The sequence below is a fragment of the Giraffa tippelskirchi genome, chromosome 11, assembly GCF_054371585.1.
Source record: "Giraffa tippelskirchi isolate mGirTip1 chromosome 11, T2T-mGirTip1v1.2.pri, whole genome shotgun sequence".
NCBI classification, from domain to species: Eukaryota; Metazoa; Chordata; class Mammalia; order Artiodactyla; family Giraffidae; genus Giraffa; species Giraffa tippelskirchi.
The window spans coordinates 20446584-20468477 of NC_137285.1; the positions used below are offsets into that span (position 1 = coordinate 20446584).

General features: G+C 40.5%; 1 protein-coding gene across 2 annotated transcripts in view; it reads left to right on the forward strand.

Annotated features, from left to right (window-relative positions):
- DNAH10 (dynein axonemal heavy chain 10) overlaps positions 1-21894 on the forward strand; it is a 156979-nt gene that overhangs the window by 119687 nt on the left and 15398 nt on the right. For both annotated transcript variants that reach the window (XM_081540402.1, XM_081540403.1), the window contains 8 exons: positions 1164-1345; positions 3383-3519; positions 5107-5324; positions 7437-7658; positions 7857-8004; positions 18795-19074; positions 20394-20623; positions 21339-21612. In XM_081540402.1, the coding sequence (XP_081396528.1) occupies positions 1164-1345; positions 3383-3519; positions 5107-5324; positions 7437-7658; positions 7857-8004; positions 18795-19074; positions 20394-20623; positions 21339-21612 (1691 nt within the window). The remainder of the gene's footprint in view (positions 1-1163; positions 1346-3382; positions 3520-5106; positions 5325-7436; positions 7659-7856; positions 8005-18794; positions 19075-20393; positions 20624-21338; positions 21613-21894) is intronic.

Sequence of the window (21894 nt, forward strand, 5' to 3'; positions counted from 1 at the left end):
TCTTCATCAGCCCTGAAGGGAACCTTTTAAAAACAGTTGACAGCATTGCGCTGTCGTAAGCGCCTAACGCCGCATAATTGAGCCTTTCCCTGGTGACTCAGGTCCATTACTTTAATGGTTGGGTTTTGTGCTGGAGCATTGCCCTGGCTTGTCCCTGTGCTGCGAGCGTGAGTGGGTGGGGGGTCAGGAGGGGCTGGGGGTATGGTTGCCGGGAGTCTCCACACTGCTGTGTGGCTCAGATTGTTCTTTCTCTGTGTCTCTCTCCCCCCACACCAGCCTTCCCTGCCCCCCTCCTCTGGGGGCATTCTGGCCTCTCCCCAGGCTGCTCCTTGCCCTTGGCGGGGGGGCTCTTCGTTTTCCAAATCATTTCCTTTCCTTTTTCTTCATCATTTTCCTTCTGCTTCTGTCTCTCTCTACGGCTTTGGTGCCTGCACGCCTCGTATGATGTGTAGAGACATGGTCAGGCAGCAGGCAGCTGAGCGGGCCCCCTGGGTACCAGCAATGTGCCACTCGTTCCTTCTTGGGTCTTCCTTCTTGGGTCTTCATGCGCCGATGCTGCCTTGCGTTCGCTGGAGGGTCAAGGGTGCTGGACCTGTAAGTGTCAGAGCAGCTGAGTGATGGTCTAGCTTTGTCAAAACCAGAGAACAATTTCCACAGCCTGAAGGAGCCCAGGGTGAGGGGACCTCAGACCCCGCGGGCATGTAGACACAGGCAGGCCATCCAAGCACTGGAGCCCCGTTTCTTCATCTGGTAAATGGAAAATAGATTGATGATGATTGTGACAATAATGACTCTACCACTTAGAGTCTGAGGAGTCACCCTAGGGTGTAATTAAAAACTCAGATTCTCAGGCTCCACCCTGCCCTGCCGATTCAGGGGTGACCTGGGTTTGCATTGAATGATGCCCTGCTGTGTTCCTGGTGCCTGGTCTGAATCCAGGACCCTGAACTGGCACCTGATGGAGGAGACTGAGTCCTGCCCTCGGAAAAGCTCATCCCCAGGAGCCCAAGTCGGTGTTGGGATATGGTCCCCTTTGCCTCCATGCAGTATCGCCTCCATGAGACGGTTCTGGGTTGAGCCATTTTTTTTCTGGAACCTTTCTTTGGGCCGGATCCTGGCCACATCCTGCGTCCGATCCTCATACATGTCTGTTTCTCCCCCAGGTCCTTTGCTAAGCCCCCGAAGCAGGTGCAGACGGTCTGCGAATGCATCCTCATCATGAAAGGCTACAAAGAACTCAACTGGAAAACCGCCAAGGGCATGATGTCCGACCCCAACTTCCTGAGGTCTCTGATGGAAATCGACTTTGATTCCATTACCCAGAGCCAAGTGAAGAACATCAGAGGTGAGCACAGATGGATGGAGGGGACACCAGGCTGGTTCTCAACCTGGCAGTTCAGTCTTTAGGGCAGGGAGGGAGGGCGAGGAGGGGGCTTCTCGCCAGCACACCCTCCTGTGGTGGCCAAATGGTGTTGCCGTGGCTGTGCCGTTGGAAGAATGGGAACGATTGTCCCTAGAGGAAGATGGCGACATAGCTGCATGAAACAGAGGGTGGTGGCTGGATGGGCAGTGGCAGTGGATGTCCCATGAGTGTGTAATTCAGCATCAGCTCTAGTTCTCCCTAGCAGGAAACACAGCTGTCTTCCGGAGTCCACTCAACCTTGTCTTCTGTGCATCTTATCTGATGGGCATAGTGGTGCCAAGAATCGGTCTAATGGGCAAAAGACCAGAATAGACATTTCTCCAAAAAGGATAGACAGATGGCCAGAAAGCATATGAAACTATGCTTAATGTTGGTCACTAGGAAAATGCACATCAAACCACAATGAGGTAGCATTCAGATCCACTCGGATGGTGTAATTTAAACAAAACCACACAAAACAACAAGTGTTGGGGAGGGTGTGGAGAACTTGCAACCCTTTTACGTTGTTGGCAGAAATATAAAATCATGTGGAAAACAGTTTGGCAGTTCCTCAGAAGGTTAATCATAGAATTACCATGTGTCCCAACCATTTCACTCCTTATGTATATACCCAAAAGAATAGAAACTATATATTCAAACAAAAGCTTATATGCAATGTCCCTGACAGCATTACTGACAATAGCCAAAAGGTGGAGACAACCCAGCAGATAAATGGAGAACAAGAACAAGCATATCCACATATGGAATATTATTTGGTCATGAAAAGGAGTGAACTTCATTTATGTTTTAGCTGCCGTATGCTACAACATAGATGAACCTCAAACATGTGATGCCAAGTGAAAGAAGTCAGGCACAAAAGGTCACATATTGTAACTCCATTAATATGAAATATCCATAGGTGAATCCACAGGGACAGAAAGCAGGTCAATGCTTGCCAGTGTCTGGGAAGGGGAAATAGGTTTTGATTGCTGAATAGCTGTGAAGTTTCCTTTTGAGATGATGAGAATGTCTTGCAACTAGGTGGAGATGAGGCCTGCAGCATCTTGTGAATCTACTAAATGCCACTGATGAGTATACATTTTAACACAGTTCATTTTATGTTATGTGAATTACAGCTCAATTAAGTAAAATGGATATTCAGCGGAGAAGAAAAAAGAACTGGTCTAACCTTGACTTCTCTCCTTGTGCCTCTTGCCCATATGAAGTCTTCTGCAGGTCCCTGAGGGATGGGCAAGGAGGAGGAGCCAGCACCACCCACCCCAATCCCCCTTTTCAGTTACAGAAGCCACGCAGTCCCCGCTAAACCTGACTCCTGATCCGCCCCAGAGCTTAGCCAGTGGGAATGATGTTAGTCTTTGTTCAGACATATACAAGTTCATTGTGTCACTGTTTATCATGATGGCTTATTCAGAACTTTATCATCAGTGCGTTTCTTCAGCCACTTAAAAACAAAACTAATTAAAACTGGAAGGATAACAACAACTACAGAAACCCAAGGGGCTCTCTTTACCCGATCCTTGGATGGGTTTCCATTTAGGTGAAGTTACTTCCAGAGTGAGGGGGCAGGTGGAGGTGATGGTGCCCCCATAATGACAGTTAAATGAACCCCAGTTAACTGCCAACTCTGAGCCACCTTGGTGCCCAGTTGGGAGTCCTCACTGATGCCTTGGGTCTCCAGGGCCTTCTGGGTGTCACACAGAGGTGTCTGTGTCATAGGATGTCCTGGCTGGCAGTAACCTGTGCCCCTTACTCACATCTTAAACATCCATTCACAAAGAACTCATTTAAGGTTGGATCCAGCTGTTATCTGTGGGAGAGCTGTCCGATCTCTCTCACAGGATTACCAGGGAGTAAGAAACTCGTTACATTTGCTTTGCTCACAGGTAGCTTATTTCTCATTTTATTTTCCCGAGACAAAGCTCACTGCTCATTGTGATCATTTGCGTCTTTGACCTTTAGGCCTCTTGAAGACCCTCAATACCACGACCGAGGAAATGGAAGCTGTGAGCAAGGCAGGCTTGGGGATGCTGAAGTTTGTTGAAGCTGTGATGGGCTACTGTGACGTTTTTAAAGAAATCAAGCCCAAAAGAGACAAGGTACTGCCCATCTGTAAGCCCTGCTCACTTCTGCCAAGAGATCATTTTGGAGTCAGAATGAATGTGTCCACAACTTTCCTGGAAAAATTCTGGCAAGGTTCTGATTTTAAACCACATAAACATTTTCCCCCAAGTACATACAGCTCTCATTTAGATGTAATGTGAAATGACAGAACCAAAGGCTGAAAGATTTTTTTTAACTTTTAATTTTATATTGGAGTGTAGCTGATTAACAATGTTGTGATAGTTTCAGGTGGACAGCAAAGGGATTCAGCTACACATATATATGTATCCATTCTCCCCCAGACTCCTCTTCCATATAACATTGTGAAAGATTTTTGAATAAAAGAGGGTAAAAATCATTCTCAAGGGAGGGCTAATGCAGGGTTTCTCATCCTTGGCACGATTGCCATTTTGGATTGGATCTTTATTTGTTTTGTGGAGCTGTCCTGGGCTTTGTAGGATGTTGAACAGCATCTCTGGCTCTACCCACTAGATGCCCCCAAGTTTTGACAATCAGAAATGTCTCCAGACATTGCCATGTGTCCCTTGGGGGAAGCACAATAAGTCCCTGTTGAGAACCACTGGGTCAAAGTAACAGAGAGAAGACACAATACAAAAAGAATTGTATAAGGTTGATTCCATCATTTTGAGACATATTTTTATTTATTTATTTTTGGCTGCATAGGGGCTTAGTTGTGGCATGCAGGCTTCTTTCTGATTGTGGCTCAGTGTGGATCACAGCACTCCAGCTTAGTTGCCCCAAGGCATGTGGGATCTTAGTTCCCTTACCAGGGATCGGACCGGTGTCCCCTGCATTGGAAGGTGTATTCTTAACCACTGAACCACCAGGGAATGCCCAAGACATATTTTGACATTGCTTTTTAATTCAAGATTTTGTCACTCAGAAAACTTAGAACCCATAATAGGACTGGTAGTATCTTCAATGCAGGTCTTCCCCAGTGGTTCAGCAGTAAAGAATTTGCCTGCAGTACAGGAGACACAGGAGACGAAGGTTCGATTCCTGAGTCAGGAAGATCTCCTGGAGGAGGAAACGGCAGCCTACTCCAGTATTCTTGACGGGACAGTCCCACAGAGAGAAGAGTCAGATACAATTGACATGATTGAACACACACACACACAATCTTCAATGCATTCATTTGAATTTTAGACTTAGATTTACAGGGTCGTCTTACTGGGACCTTAATTCACATGAAAATTAAGTTGTCTGCTAACTCAGTACAGGACATCTTTTTTCGAATGGGATGTGGGATTTTGCATTAAACCATTGAAAAGGTTCCTAAGAGGAGAAGCCACGTGCCTTGCTATGGGTGGCCCCAGAGGATAGCGACAGTGATAGAAATGCAGGTGGAGGAATTCCCTGGCAGTTCAGTGGTTAAGACTCAGTGCTTTCACTGTCATGTGCCTGGGTTCAGTTCCTGGTCGGGGAACTAAGAACCCACAAGCTGCATGGCACGGACAAGAAAAAAAAAAAATGCAGGTGGACTTAAGCCAGGTGTAAGACTGTCTTATCCCCACCTCACGACTGTCCTTTTGCCTACTGCTTTGGGAATTGTCTTCACTTAGGTGGCCAGGCTGGAGCGGAATTTTTACCTTACCAAACGTGAGCTAGAGAAGATCCAGAATGAGCTAGCAGCAATCCAGAGGGAACTGGAAGCTCTGAGGGCCAAATATGAGGCAGCCATACTGGAGAAGCAGAAGCTGCAGGAGGAAGCCGAGATCATGGAGAGACGGCTGATTGCAGCCGACAAGCTCATCTCGGGGCTGGGCTCGGAGAATGTCAGGTCAGCCTGAGTAATGGGCCCTCCTGCTAAGTGGCTCTAAGCCACACTTTGAGGGGATTTTTTAAAATTAATATTTATTTGTTTGTTTGTTTCTTGGTTGCACTGAGTCTTAGTTGTGGTATGTGGGATCCAATTCCCTGACCAGGGATCGATCCAAGGCCCCCTGCATTGCAAGCATGGAGTCTTAACCACTGGACCACCAGGGAAAGTCTGAAAGCTTTGTGGTTTGTGAGTGTACATCAGCAACAGAAGTTCTTGCCATGTGGAATCTTTATTCCCCACTGCATTTTGAGCTGAAAACCATGTGAAAAAGTTCTGATTTTACTATTATCATGTCTAAGGTGGATAATGCCTGTTTTATAGATTCTTTTTTTTAAGATTTTTTGATGTTTAAAGTCTTGATTGAATTTGTTACAATATTGCTTCTGTTTTATGTTTTGGTATTGTATGTTTTGGCATTTGGTATTGTGGGATCCTAGTTCCCTGACCAGGGATCGAACCCCCTTGAAAATCAAAGTTTTAACCACTGCACCACCAGGGAAGTCTCCTATATATATATTCTTTTAAAGTTAGGTCTCTAGTGTTATTTACTAAATGACTGTTAAGGAGAGGCAGTGCAGCGGTGGAGACAGGGAGAAACTAGTGCCCTGGAGCCTGGGAATGTTTGTTTCTTGATGACCTTTAACCCCAAGTCCCTTCTGAACTGGTCCGGAGAAGAACCTTCTCTGTTGCTGGCGCCCCCTGTGGCTGGTTCACTCTTGCTGCTGCTGCTGCTAACTCGCTTCAGTCGTGTCCGACTCTGTGCGACCCCATAGACAGCAGCCCACCAGGCTCCGCCATCCCTGGGATTCTCCAGGCAAGAACACTGGAGTGGGTTGCCGTTTGCTTGTCCAATGCATGAAAGTGAAAAGTGAAAGTGAAGTCGCTCAGTCGTGTCCGACTCTTCGCGACCCCATGGACTGCAGCCTACCAGGCTCCTCCGTCCATGGGATTTTCCAGGCAAGAGTATTGGAGTGGGTTGCCATTGCCTTCTCCGACCTTCACTTTTAAGCAGGTGGAGCTGCTTGATGCTTACGGGCGAGAGGATCACTGGGCCATAGATGGTCCACTAATGTGATGCACTTTGTAACCTGGAACCTGTAAAAATGTATGGAAAACGCTGGAAAATATTGTTTGCTTGTGGGAAATAAACCATTTTCAATATGTCTAATATGTAGAAGGGCTTCCCTGGTGGTCCAGTGGCTAAGGCTCCGTGCTCCCAATGCAGGGGGCCCGGATTCCATCCTGCGTAGCTCAGTCGGTAAAGCATCTGCCTGCAATGTGGGAGACCTGGGTTCAGTTCCTGGGTTGGAAAGTTCCCCTAGAGAAGGAAATGGCAACCCACTTCAGTATTCTAGCCTGGAGAATCCCATGCACAGAGGAGCCTGGTGGGCTACAGTCCATGGGGTCACAAAGAGTCAGACATGACTTAGTGCTATCTTTCTTTCTTGTGGGTTCCATCCCTGGTCAGGGAACTAGATCCCATGTGCCACGAACTGAAGAGTTCCCATGCCCCAGCTAAAAAATCCCATGGCCCGACAAAGAGCAAGAAGACCCCACGTGCTGTAACGAAGACCCAGCACAGCCAAAAAACACTAACAAATAAAGTCTAGAAGACTTTGGCCGCTTACCAGAAGAGGCCAAATGAAATACCTGCTTTCTTTTATCTTGGCCAGGATTTCGTCACTCAGTAGGACAGGGGCTCATGCTCTGCTGGGCATGTTTATAAGCTATTGGTTGGGTGTTTGGAAACAATTTGATTACTACCTAATGCATATCTTTAAGACAAAATGTACCCGCAAACATTTATTGAGGCCCCTGTTAGATGCTGGGTTCTACTGAGTACCTGGGATTGAATAAAGCCTTTGAAAACGTGGGGCTCGCTAGGTGGGGAACTGGCAAAGTGAGCCAGTGATCTCTGTTCTTAACAAGAAAAAAGTATCTCAGGAAATGTTTCCTTCTGGTGAGCCCCCTCCCGGCCATATGTCAGGCTGGTTCTTCTAGAAGATTCCTTTGGGTTGTGCTGGAAGGTGATGGCACAGGGCAGCCCCTGCCTCCCGTCTCCCGCTCCAGGTGGCTGAACGATTTGGACGAGCTGATGCACCGGCGGGTGAAGTTGCTGGGCGACTGCCTGCTGTGTGCAGCCTTCCTGAGCTACGAGGGTGCCTTCACGTGGGAATTCCGGGACGAGATGGTCAACCAGGTGTGGCAGAATGACATCCTGGAGCGGGGGATCCCCCTGAGTCAGCCCTTCCGACTGGAGAACCTGCTCACGGATGACGTGGAGATCAGCAGGTGAGGGCGACCCCGAGCTGGGAGGACCAGGGGAGCCTCAGGGCAGCGTGCAGAGCTGGCGGTGTGCCTGCCTGACCCGCCTTCACAGAAACCGCAGGGGGTACTGACCGCCCAGCCCTGACCCCGATGTGGATGCTCCTGGTCCGTTCACAACTCGGCCAGAAAAGTCCCCATTTCCCCTGTCGTTGTCCCTTCCAGGTGGGGCTCCCAGGGGCTGCCCCCCGACGAGCTCTCAGTTCAGAACGGCATCCTCACCACCCGGGCCAGCCGCTTCCCCCTCTGCATCGACCCCCAGCAGCAGGCCCTCAACTGGATAAAGAGAAAAGAGGAGAAGAACAACCTGCGGGTACGGCCGCCCCCTCCTTCCATGTCCTCGCCCTCCTGTTGCCCTGGGGCACAGCCCTGTTCTCCCCAGTATTCCCTGGGCCTCCAGCAAGGCCGAGCTGAAATGCCACCGGCCTGAGCCCCAAGCAGATTCTCCCCCTCCTGGGCCCTCCACCCCATTTAGTCTTGGAGGGTGGCTTAGGACCACCTTGAATCTGACCCTGCCCTTTGCCCTGGTGGCTCAGATGGTGAAGAATCTGCCTGCAAAGCAGGAGACTCAGATTCAATCCCTGGGTCGGGAAGATCCCCTGGAGGAGGGATTGGCAGCCCACTCCAGTTTTCTTACCTGGGAAATCCCATGGACAGAGGAGCCTGGTGGGCTACAGTCCATGGGATCACAAAGAGTCGGACACGACTGATTGACTGACACTTTTTTTGCCCTGTAAGTTTCCTCCCAGGCTGTGAGCAACCTAAAGGCAAAGTCAGTTCAGTCAGTTCCATCACTCAGTCGTGTCCTACTCTTTGGGACCCCATGGACTGCAACACACCAGACTTCCCTGTCCATCACCAACTCTCAGAGCTTGCTCAAACTCATGTCCATCGAGTTGGTGATGCCATCCAACCATCTCATCCTCTGTTGTCCCCTTCTCCCCCTGCCTTCAATCTTTCCCAGCATCAGGGACTTTTCCAATGAGTCAGTTCTTTGCATCAGGTGGCCAAAGTATTAGAGCTTCAGCTTCAGCATCAGTCCTTCCAGTGAATATTCAGGACTGATTTCCTTTAGGATGGACTGATTGGATCTCCTTGCAGTCCAAGTGACTCTCAAGAGTCTTCTCCAACACCACAGTTCAAAAGCATCGATTTTTCGGTGCTCAGCCTTCTTTATATTCCAACTCTCACATCTATACATGACTACTGGAAAAACCATAGCTTTGACTAGATGAAACTTTGTTGGCAAAGTGATGTTTCTGCTTTTTAATATGCTGTCTAGGTTGGTCATAGCTTTTCTTCCAAGGAGCAAGCATCTTTTAATTTCATGGCTGCAGTCACCATCTGCAGTGATTTTGGAGCCCCCCCAAAATAAAGTCTCTCACTGTTTCCATTGTTTCCCCATCTCTTTGCCATGAAGTGATGGGACCAGATGCCATGTTCTTAGTTTCCTGAATGTTGAATTTTAAGCCAATTTTTTCACTCTCTTCTTTCACTTTCATCAAGAGACTCTTTAGTTCTTCACTTTCTGCCATAAGGATGGTGACATCTGTGTATCTGAGGTTATTGGTATTTCTCCTGGCAGTCTTGATTCCAGCTTGTGTTTCATCCATCCCGGCATTTCACATGATGTATTCTGCATATAAGTTAAATAAGCAGGGTGACAATATACAGCCTTGATGTACTCCTTTCCCGATTTGGAACCAGTCTGTTGTTCCACGTCTGGGCAAAAGCGGTACTTTATTCATCTTCGCATCCCCCCAACACAGTACAGGGCTGGGAGGCCTTAGCTGCTTGATCACTTTCTTTTTGGAGAGCAGGGGAGGGGCTTGGTTGAGATAAAATTTGCCTACCATACAATCCCCCCACTGGAAGCGTACAGTTCCATGGGTTTTAGTATATTACACACTGAGTCGAGTAACAGTCACCAGGACCAGTTTTTATCACTACCCCCCTCTCCCGCCAAAAGATACTGTGTCCTTTAGCCATCACCACCTCCAAACTTTCATTTTGCTTCCTGCCTGATCACCCACCCTCAGCCTCTGACGACTGATATATTATCCATCTCTATAGATTTGTGTATTCCAGACATTTCCAGTGAATCGGATCATACAGCCTGTGGCCTTTTGTGACTGTCTTCTTTCACTCAGCAACATGTTTTTCAAAGTTCATTTTCCCTGCTTAGCAAATCCAACATTTTTAAAAGACTTTGTTCAAGTCCAGGGCTCAGCAGAACCCAGCATCTAACAGGGAACTCGATAAATGTTTGAGGGATGCATTTTGTCTCCAAGATATGTATTAAGCAGTAACCACAGTGTTTCTAAACGCTTAATCAATACGTATTGTAGTGTGTAATAGTACTTCACTCTTTCTCAGGGCTTAATAGTAGTCCATTGCAAGGATGGACCACAAACTGTTTATCTACATATCAGCTGATAGACATTTGTGTTTTTTCTACTCTTTGGCTGTTCTGAATAGTGCTGCTGTGAACATTCACGTGCAAGTTTTTTGTGGGCATGTGTTTTTAATTTTCTTGAGTGAAATCGCTGGGGCCCAATTACTGAAATAATTAACAAATTCATGATTTTTAAAAATCTTTTCCTTATTTCTTCTGGCCTTGCTTCCTGGTATGTACATGCATTTAGAAGAAGCATCCCAAGGTCAGGGGAACATCTGCCCCTAAACTTCACATATAGCTATTGTGGGATAATATCATTAATGCAGGAATATTTCTTGACGTCCCTTTTCCCTGAGCCTGCCAGAAAGTTCTGCAATTGCCAGCGTACTCTTAGCCCCCAATCCTACTCCTATTCCCATACTATCTCTTTTTTAAAAAATAGATATTATAACTCTTATTTATTTATTTTTGGTTGCACTGAGTCTGTTGCTGCTTGAGGGCTTTCTCTGGATGCGGCAAGTGTAGGCTACACTCGAGTTGCGGTACGTGGGATTTCACTGCGGCGGCTTCTCTTGTTGTGGAGCGCAGGCTCTAGGGCTCGGGGGCTTCCGTCATTGCCACTTGCAGGCTCTGGAGCAAGGGCTTGGTAGTTGTGGTATGTGGGCTGAGTTGCCCTGCGGCATGTGGCATCCTTCCAGGCCAGGGATCAAACCCGTGTCCCCTGCAATGGCAGGTGGATTCTTTTGCACTGGACTACCAGGGAGGTCTTCCATCCTTTGTCTTCAAGAGGGAGGGTTCAACTTACGGGGTGAGAGGCTAAGTACACCAATGTAATAAAAGAGGATAGAGAGGAAGGGAAGAGCAAGCCCCAGGGGCTGGAATAGAGGAAGAGTTTTTACAGATGTTTTGAGGGAAGAGATCAGGAAGCAGTTGCAGGTTTGGAGGGAAGTGAATAAGACGAGAGAAGATTAATGCAAACATTTTTTTGTGGGCTCAGTGTTTGGACTCTTTTCGAGGTTTTCTGAGAGATGTGATGAGATTCTCTCCTGATCATTTTTTTCCCGTAAATTTGTGCTATGCTGGGTCTGCATTACAGGATTCAAGCTTTTCTCTAGTTGCAGCTCGCGGGCTTAGGTACGACAAGGCATGTAGGACCTTTGTTTCCCAACCAGGGATCAACTTTGAGTCCCCTGCAATGGAAGGTGCATTATTTTATATATATAAACATAAATATATAATATAGTATATATAAATATAGCTATATATAAATATATACTATAAAAATATTTTATAATGTATATTTATATATAACATATTATTATATTATATATAATATATAATATTATAGTTTATATTACATATATTTTATATAATATATTTGCATATTTATACTATATAATTTTATATAATTAAACTATATCAAATATTAAATTTATATAATATATAGATATAATTTTATATAATATATATTTATATATAGCTATATATCCTTATGTTTATATAGCTATATATCTTTAATACATATATATTAGATATAAATATATTATAATATGTATTATATAATATATTTATATATGTATTATGTTTATATATAATGTATATATATTATATATGACTCACTATATATATAATACAGTATATAATTTATATTATATATTACATTATATATAACATATATACATAATATATATTATATCATATATAATATATCTATTACATGATATATATGTATTATATGTATATATATTATAAATGTAATATATATGAATTATAATATATATTATATATTATATTGTTACAATGTTATATTATGCATCATATTAATTATATATATTATAATTTAATATAATATATATTATATAATTTTATATTTATATTATATTTTTAGTATTTATATATATTTATATATATTTATATATATTTATATATATATTATATTTATTTTTTATATTATCTATATTATTATGTTTCATATTTATAATATATTATACATATATAATATATATAATATATCATATATATTACATATATAATATATATTACATATCATATATATTACATATATAATATATATTACATATCATATATATTACATATATAATATATATTACATATCATATATATTACATATATAATATATATTACATATATAATATATATTACATATCATACATATTATGTTATGATAAATTATATTATATATATTATATGTAATATAATATATGAAAATATAATATATATAAATTACATATAAAATATTGTATTATATTATAGCATATATATATTATATATATTATATATGGTATATATATTATTATATATATTATAATTATTATATATATTGTAGTATATATAATATATTATTATATATTATATATGGTATATATACTATATATATTATTATATATAGTATATATATAATAACATATTATATATAATATTATACATAGTATATAGATAATATATACTATATATTATATATAATAATTATAATATATATTGTATATATATTATATATACTATAATTATATATAGTATATATAATATATAAATATATCTAATGTATATTTATATTATATATTATATATATATTATATTTTTATATACTATATATACAATATATAGTATATTATAGTATATATAATATTATATAATATAATATATTATATATAATAATAGTATATTATAATTATATATAATATATATTATATATATAATTTATTATAATTATATATACAATATATATATAATTATAATATATATCATAGTGTATATATACTATAATATATATTATATAATTATTATATATAGTATACATATGATACATATGAATATATATAATATATTATATTTAATATATATTATATACATTATATATAGAATACAGATCATATATATATAATATATATAAGTTATAATATAATATAACTTATATAATGTACATATTATATATAATATGTCATATATAATATATTATACATATCATATTATATATAATATATTATATTATATATAATGTATTATAATATATAATCATAATATATATATTATTATATGATATAATATATTATATATAATATATTATAATATATAAAGTATATATTATATTATTATATATAATCATATATATATTATTATATATAATAATGTATTATATTATATGATATATATTATATATAATATTTTATAATTACACTATATATAATTGTATATTATATTATATATAATGTATATGATATGTATATTGTATATTATATATGTATTATATATAATATATGTAATATATATATAATACATATATTATATAGTATATAGTATATATATATTTTATATAATAAGTGTAATATATATTGCAGTATATATATTATATATATACTATATATAATATGTATATATACTATTATGTTTTAGTATTATATATTATAGTACTATAATAGTATATAGTATATACTATGCTGTATATATACTATATATACTATATAAATACTTTATATAGTATATATAGTATTATATTATATTATATATAGTATAGGATATAGAGTATTATATTATATATATACAGTGTATATATATTATATATATTATATAATATTATAAATATAGCATATAATATATGTAATTAAATTATGTAATTATATATTATAATAGATTTTATTATATATAATGTCATATAATATAAATATTATAATATGTATATATAATATATAGATATATATTTATACCATTTATATTATAATATCTTTGATATACATATTATATTTTTATAGTATAATATATAATCTATATATTATATAGATATGTTACATATAATTTATTATTCATATAATATATAATATATTTTCATATATAAATATTAATAAATATTAGTATATAAATATATAGGAACCTGGAATGTTAGGTCCATGAATCAAGGCAAATTGGAAGTGGTCAAACAGGAGATGGCAAGAGTGAATGTCTTCTAGGATCAGTGAACGAAGATGGACTGGAATGGGTGAATTTAACTCATATGACCATTTTATCTACTACTGTGGGCAGGAATCCCTTAGAAGAAATGGAGTAGCCATCATGGTCAACAAGAGTCCAAAATGCAGTACTTGGATGCAATCTCAAAAACGACAGAATGATCTCTGTTCGTTTAGAAGGCAAATCATTCAATATCACGGTAATCCAAGTCTATGATCCGACTAGTAATGCTGAAGAAGCTGAACTTAAATGGTTTTATGAAGACCTACAAGACCTTTTAGAAGTAACACCCAAAAAAGATGTCCTTTTCATTATAGGGGACTGGAATGCAAAAGTAGGAAGTCAGGAAACACCTGGCGTAACAGGCAAATTTGGCCTTGGAGTACAGAATGAAGCAGGGCAAAGGCTAATAGAGTTTTGCCAAGAGAACGCACTGGTCATAGCAAACACCCTCTTCCAACAACACAAGAGAAGACTCTACACATGGACATCACCAGATGGTCAACACTGAAATCAGATTAGTTATATTCTTTGCAGCCAAAGATGGAGAAGCTCTATACAGTCAGCAAAAACAAGACCGGGAGCGGACTGTGGCTCAGATCATGAACTCCTTATTGTCAAATTCAGACTGAAATTGAAGAAAGTAGGGAAAACCACTGGACCATTCAGGTATGACCTAAATCAAATCCCTTATGATTATACAGTGGAAGTGACAAATAGATTTAAGGGACTAGATCTGATAGACAGAGTGCCTGATGAACTATGGATGGAGTTTGTGACATTGTACAGGAGACAGGGATCAAGACCATCTCCACGGAAAAGAAATGCAAAAAGGCAAAATGGTTCTCTGAGGAGGCCTTACAAATAGCTGTGAAAAGAAGAGAAGTGAAAAGCAAAGGAGAAAAGGAAAGATATTCCCATCTGAATGCAGAGTTCTAAAGAATAGCAAGGAGAGATAAGAAAGCCTTCCTCAGCTATCAATGCAAAGAAATAGAGGAAAACAACAGAATGGGAAATAGTAGACATCTCTTCAAGAAAATTAGAGATACCAAGGGAACATTTCATGCAAAGATGGGCTCGATAAAGGACAGAAATGGTATGGACCTAACAGAAGCAGAAGATATTAAGAGGTGGCAAGAATATACAGAAGAACTGTACAAAAAAGATCCTCATGACCCAGATAATCATGATGGTGTGATCACTCACCTAGAGCCAGACATCCTGGAATGTGAAGTCAAGTGGGCCTTAGAAGGCATCACTACAAACAAAGCTAGTGGAGGTGATGGAATTCCAGTTGAGCTATTTCAAATCCTCAAAGATGATGCTGTGAAAGTGCTGCACTCAATATGCCAGCAAATCTGGAAAACTCAGCAGTGGCCACAGGACTGGAAAAGGTCAGTTTTCATTCCAATCCCAAAGAAAGGCAATGCCAAAGAATGCTCAAACTACCGCACAATTGCACTCATCTCACATGCTAGTAAAGTAATGCTCAAAATTCTCCAAGCCAGGCTTCAGCCATACGTGCACCGTGAACTTCCACATGTTCAAGCTGGTTTTAGAAAAGGTAGAGGAACCAGAGAACAAATTGCCAACATCCACTGGATCATCGAAAAAGCAAGAGAGTTCCAGAAAAACATCTATTTCTGCTTTATTGACTATGCCAAAGCCTTTGACTGTGTGGGTCACAATAAACTGGAGAATTGTGTGAGAGATGAGAATACCAGACCATCTGACCTGTCTCTTGAGAAACGTGTATGCAGGTCAGGAAGCAACAGTTAGAACTGGACATGGAACAACAGACTGGTTCCAAATAGCAAAAGGAGTACGTCAAGGCTGTATATTGTCACCCTGCTTATTTAACTTATATGCAGAGTACATCATGAAAAGCGCTGGGCTGGAAGAAACACAAGCTGGAATCAAGATTGCTGGCAGAAATATCAATAACCTCAGATGTGCAGATGACACCACCCTTATGGCAGAAAGTGAAGAAGAACTAAAGAGCGAGCCTCCTGATGAAAGTTAAAGTGGAAAGTGAAAAAGTTGGCCTAAAGCTCAACGTTCAGAAAGCTAAGATCATGGCATCTGGTCCCATCACTTCATGGGAAATAGATGGGGAAACAGTGGCAACAGTGTCAGACTTTAGCTCTTTGGGCTCCAAAGTCACTGCTGATGGTGACTGCAGCCATGAAATTAAAAGACGCTTACTCCTTGGAAGGAAGGTTATGACCAACCTAGATAGCATACTTAAAAGCAGAGACATTACTTTGCCAACAAAGGTCCGTCTAGTCAAGGCTATGGTTTTTCCAGTGGTCATGTATGGATGTGCGAGTTGGACGGTGAAGAAAGCTGAGCGCCGAAGAGTTGATGCTTTTGAACTGTGGTGTTGGAAAAGACTCTTGAGAGTCCCTTGGACTGCAAGGAGATCCAACCAGTCCATCCTAAAGGAGGTCAGTCCTGAACATTCATTGGAAGGACTGATGCTGAAGCTGAAACTCCAATACTTTGACCACCTCATGTGAAGAGTTGACTCATTGGAAAATACCCTAATTCTGGGAAGGACTGGGGACAGGAGGAGAAGGGGACAACAGAGAATGAGATGGCTGGATGGCATCAACGACTCAATGGACATGGGTTTGGGTAGACTCCAGGAGTTGGTGATGGACAGGGAGGCCTGGCGTGCTGCAATTCATGGGATCACAAAGAGTTGAACACAACTGAGTGAACTGAACTGAATCATATGTATTGTGTTATAATATAATACATATAATATGCTGCTACTGCTAAGTCGCTTCACTCGTGTCCAACTCTGTGCGACCCCATAGACGGCAGCCCACCAGGCTCCGCCATCCCTGGGATTCTCCAGGCAAGAATACTGGAGTGGGTTGCCATTTCCTTCTCCAGTGCATGAAAGGGTAAAGTGAAAGTGAAGTCGCTCAGTCGTGTCCGACTCTTAGCGACCCCATGGACTGTAGCCTACTAGGCTCCTCCGTCCATGGGATTTTCCAGGCAAGAGTACTGGAGTGGGGTGCCATTGCCTTCTCCGACATATAATATATATTAATATTAATATATATAAGTGTTGCATATAATATATTAATATTAATATAATTGATAATATTAATGTTAATATATTAATTAAATTGATATAAGTATTATATTTTATAAATATTATATATAATATAAATATAGTACATTATATGTATAATATATATTAAATATATATCCATAAATTATGTATAATATATAATTATATAATATTTTATATTTTATATTTTATATATATTTAATATATATTGTATGTAATATATATTATATATAACATATATAATATATAACATATATATTATATATTTATCATATTGTACTATATTTACTAATATTATACTATTTTCTAATATACTATATTTATATTGCATATAATATATATATAATATATATACTATATATAGCATGATAATATATATCATGCTATATATAGTATATATAATATGTTATATATACTATATATATTATAGACTATATCAGTAGGTATATTATATATAAGATAAACATAGTATATATTATAATATTATATAACTATATAATTATATTATATATTATAATATTATAATATATACTATGTTTATATAAAAATATATTATATAATCTATACAATCATATATAGATTATATATTATAATATATAGACTATGTTATAATATATATAATATAAATATGGTATATAATATATATAATTATATAATATAATTATATAAAAATATATATGTTATATAATATATCAGTATATGATATAGATATATAATATACATTATATATCATATATGATATACTGATATATTATATAGTATATCTGTATATATTATATTTTAAATATATTATATATACATGATTATGCATATATTATGTATTATATCATATATTATATATGATATTATGTTATATATATTATATATATCATCATATATATTGTATGTCATAATTATTTATATATTTATGTAATTATATGTTTATATTATATTATATGTATTAATATAATCTATATTATATATAGATTATGTATATAATATATATATATATTTATGTATAAATATATAAATAAATTTATATCAATATATTCTTGTATATATATCATTATTTATTATTTTTGACTATGCCTGGTTTTCACTGTTGCATAGGGTTTTTTCTAGTTGTGGCAAGTGGGGGCTGCTCTCTAGTTGTGGTACATGGGCTTATTGCAGTGAGTTCTCTTGTTGCACTGCACCAACTCCAGGGTTGTGTGGGCTTCAGTAGCTGTGGCACATGGGCTCAGTAGTTGTGGCTTCCAGGCTCTAGATCACGGGCTCAGTAGTTTTGGAGCACAGGCTTGGTTGTTCCGTGGCATGTGGGATATTCCCGGATCAGGGATCAAACCTGTGTCTCCTGCCTTGGCTAGTGGATTTTTACCACTGAGCCATCAGGGAAGCCCAGAATGTGGATTCGTAACCACTGAACCACCGGGGAAATCTTCTCCTGATCATCTTTGGCTGCTGAACTGTGCTTTCGAATGAGAGGCTGCTCAGAGCCTGAACCTCATGGATTTCTGGGTTTATACAGGTTCCACATCCCACTTCTCTCCCTGTTCTGTTTTCCCTTCTACCTCCCTTCAAGGTGCTCACACATCCACTGCCACATTCAAGGATTTTTTTTCCCCCTTGAATTTGGCGAGTGAGCTGATTCTTAACCTCTGCATCCCCTCCCTTGCAGGTGGCATCCTTTAATGACCCCGACTTCCTCAAGCAGCTGGAGATGTCCATAAAGTATGGGACTCCCTTCCTGTTCCATGATGTGGATGAGTACATTGACCCTGTGATTGACAACGTCTTAGAAAAAAACATCAAGGTCTCCCAAGGACGGCAGTTTATCATTCTGGGAGACAAGGAAGTGGACTACGATTCGAATTTCAGACTGTATCTGAACACCAAGCTGGCCAACCCCAGATACAGCCCTTCCGTGTTTGGGAAAGCCATGGTGATCAATTATACTGGTAAGGATGTACAGAAGGTCAGTGCCAAATTTAGGTGGAGACACAATCTGAGCTGGAGGCTCTCAGGGGACTTCATTTCATTGTGAATGATTCTCCGAGTCACATCTTTCATTGTTGGTCCATCAGTTCTTGGGCTTCCCCGGTGGCTCAGCAGGTAAAGAACCCACCTGCAATGCAGGAGACCTGGGTTTGATCCTTGGGTTGGGAAGATTCCTTGGAGAAGGAAATGGCAACCCACTCCAGTATTCTTGCCTCGGAAATCTCATGGACAGAGGAGCCTGGCCAGCTATAGTCCATGGAATTGCAAAGAGATGGACATGATTGAGCAACTTAGCACAGACACCCAGAAGTTCTTAATGAGGAAGGAACATCTAGAAAGTTCTGGGGCCCTGAAGAAGGCAATGAGTTATGTGTCTTGAGATGTGATAAATCTGGACCACAGGACTTAGACATTCACACTCGGAGCCAGGAGAGACCCCGCTCTGCTGGGGCAGAAAGCTACTCTCTATTTGTGTATTTAAATATATGGCTTGGTTTTGGGTTTCCTTCTTCCTCTCAGTTGAATTCTGTTAGGAATCAAACATCACCTTCCACATTTTCTAGATGATCACACAGGTTCCTAGATGGGTTAATCAAGTTTACGTAGGCTTTAGGGGATTCCCTGGCAGCCCAGTGGTTAGGACTGGGCGCTTTCAGTGCCAAGGGCTTGGGTTCGATCCCTGATTGGGGAACTGAGTGCCTGCAAGCTATGAGGTGGGGTTATGCTTTCAGCAAGGGTCCCCCCAAGTGTAGGAGCCCTGAATTGATCTTAATGCATCATCTCTCTTGCTGTTCACCTCTCCATGTAACAGCATCTCTGTTTCATTCTGTCCAATATTTTTTACCTTGGGCTTTATAATGTTTTTTTAAATTATTTTTTAATTGAAGGATAATTGTGTCAGTTTCTATCAGACATCAACATGAATCAGCCATAGGTGTACATATGCCCTTCCCTCTTGAACCTCCCTTAAGAATGGTGGGGAGGGAGGTGGGTGGGGGGTCCAGGAGGGGGAACACATGTAAACCCATGGCTGATTCATGTCAATGTATGGCAAAAACTATTGCAATGTTGTGAAGTGATTGGCCCCCAACTAAAATAAATAAATTTATAAAAAAAAAAAAAAAAAAGAATGGTTTTGATAGAAGAGTGAGTCCTCATGTTCCTGAGATGCTGGGCCCACCCTCCTATCACCCCAGGGACCACCGTGTAGGGGAGAACACACAGGGACCAGTTTGGTGGGGGGGATGGCAGTAAAGGGCCTCCCCCTGTCCCCCCACAGTCACACTGAAAGGCCTGGAGGACCAGCTGCTGAGCGTGCTGGTGGCCTTCGAGAGGCGAGAGCTGGAGGAGCAGAGGGAGCATCTTATCCAGGAGACGAGTGAGAACAAGAACCTGCTGAAGGACCTGGAGGACTCCCTCCTCCGGGAGCTGGCCACCTCCACGGGGAACATGCTGGACAACGTGGAGTTGGTGCAGACCCTGGAGGAGACCAAGTCCAAAGCTACGGAGGTATGAACTGCAATGGATGGAAAATGCTTCCATCCTGGCCCTGGAGTCCCAGAGGTGTTCCCAGGGACCCCTGTGCCTCAGGTAAACCTCTTTTAATCAACAGTTATAGAAAACCCAGCCCCACTTGTCTTAAGTCCAAAGAGAAAACAGGAAAGTCCATGATGGCTTCAGGCAGGGCTGGATCCAGGACTCCAAACATCATTAAGACACAGTGTTTCTCCATTTCTGGGCTGGACTTTCTGCTGTGTTGGCTTCCTTCTCTGCCTCTCTGTGGAGCCAAGCTTCCCTCATGGTCACAGGCTGGGTCTGTGCCCATACTTTCCCCAAAGAGAAGAGTGAGAATCTTTTACGTCACATGCTCACCCCAAATCACTCCCATGGCCTTGGGATGCCACGTGTGGACTAGTGGGACCTGAGTCACAGGCTCCTTTCCTAGAGATGGGGTTGAGCCCCACATATGAATGAAAGGAAGAAACCGTAAGTCTCGAAATCAAACCCAGGGACTGTTATTAGAGGAAGCGGGCACCGGGCCAGGGGAGTCAAGCCACAAATACCTGCCTACACCTCGAGAGAGGGTGGGCACCCTTCCTGTGAGCACCCCGCGGGCTTCTTTACTGACACCCTCTCCCTCCCTCCCGACTTCTTACCTTTTGCCCCTAGTTCGTAAGTCTTCTTTGGTTATGGCCTTAAGTGGCAATGTGTACCTCTTCTTTAGGTGTCAGAGAAGCTCAAGCTGGCGGAGAAGACAGCCCTAGACATTGACCGGCTGCGGGACGGCTACCGGCCGGCCGCCCGGAGGGGAGCCATCCTGTTCTTCGTGCTGTCGGAGATGGCGCTGGTCAACTCCATGTACCAGTACTCCCTGACCGCCTTCCTGGAGGTCTTTGGGTTGTCGCTCAAGAAGTCGCTGCCTGACTCCATTCTTATGAAGCGATTAAGGAACATTATGGACACGTTGACCTTCAACATCTATAACTATGGCTGTACAGGTGAGTACCTCTTTGCAACGATTGGGACCAATGTGCCCTGTGTATCTGTCTGTGTGTCCAAACGTTTTCTTCTTATAAGAACACCAGTCAGATTGGGTGAGGACCCAGCCTAAATGCCTCATTTTATTTTTTAAATTCATGTTTATTGGCATACAGTTGCTATACAATGCTGTGTTCCTTTCAGGTGTACGGCCAAGTGAATCAGTTGCATATATCCACTTTTTATGATTCTGTTTGCATATAGGTCATTACAGAGTATTGAGTAGAGTTCCCTGTGCTAGA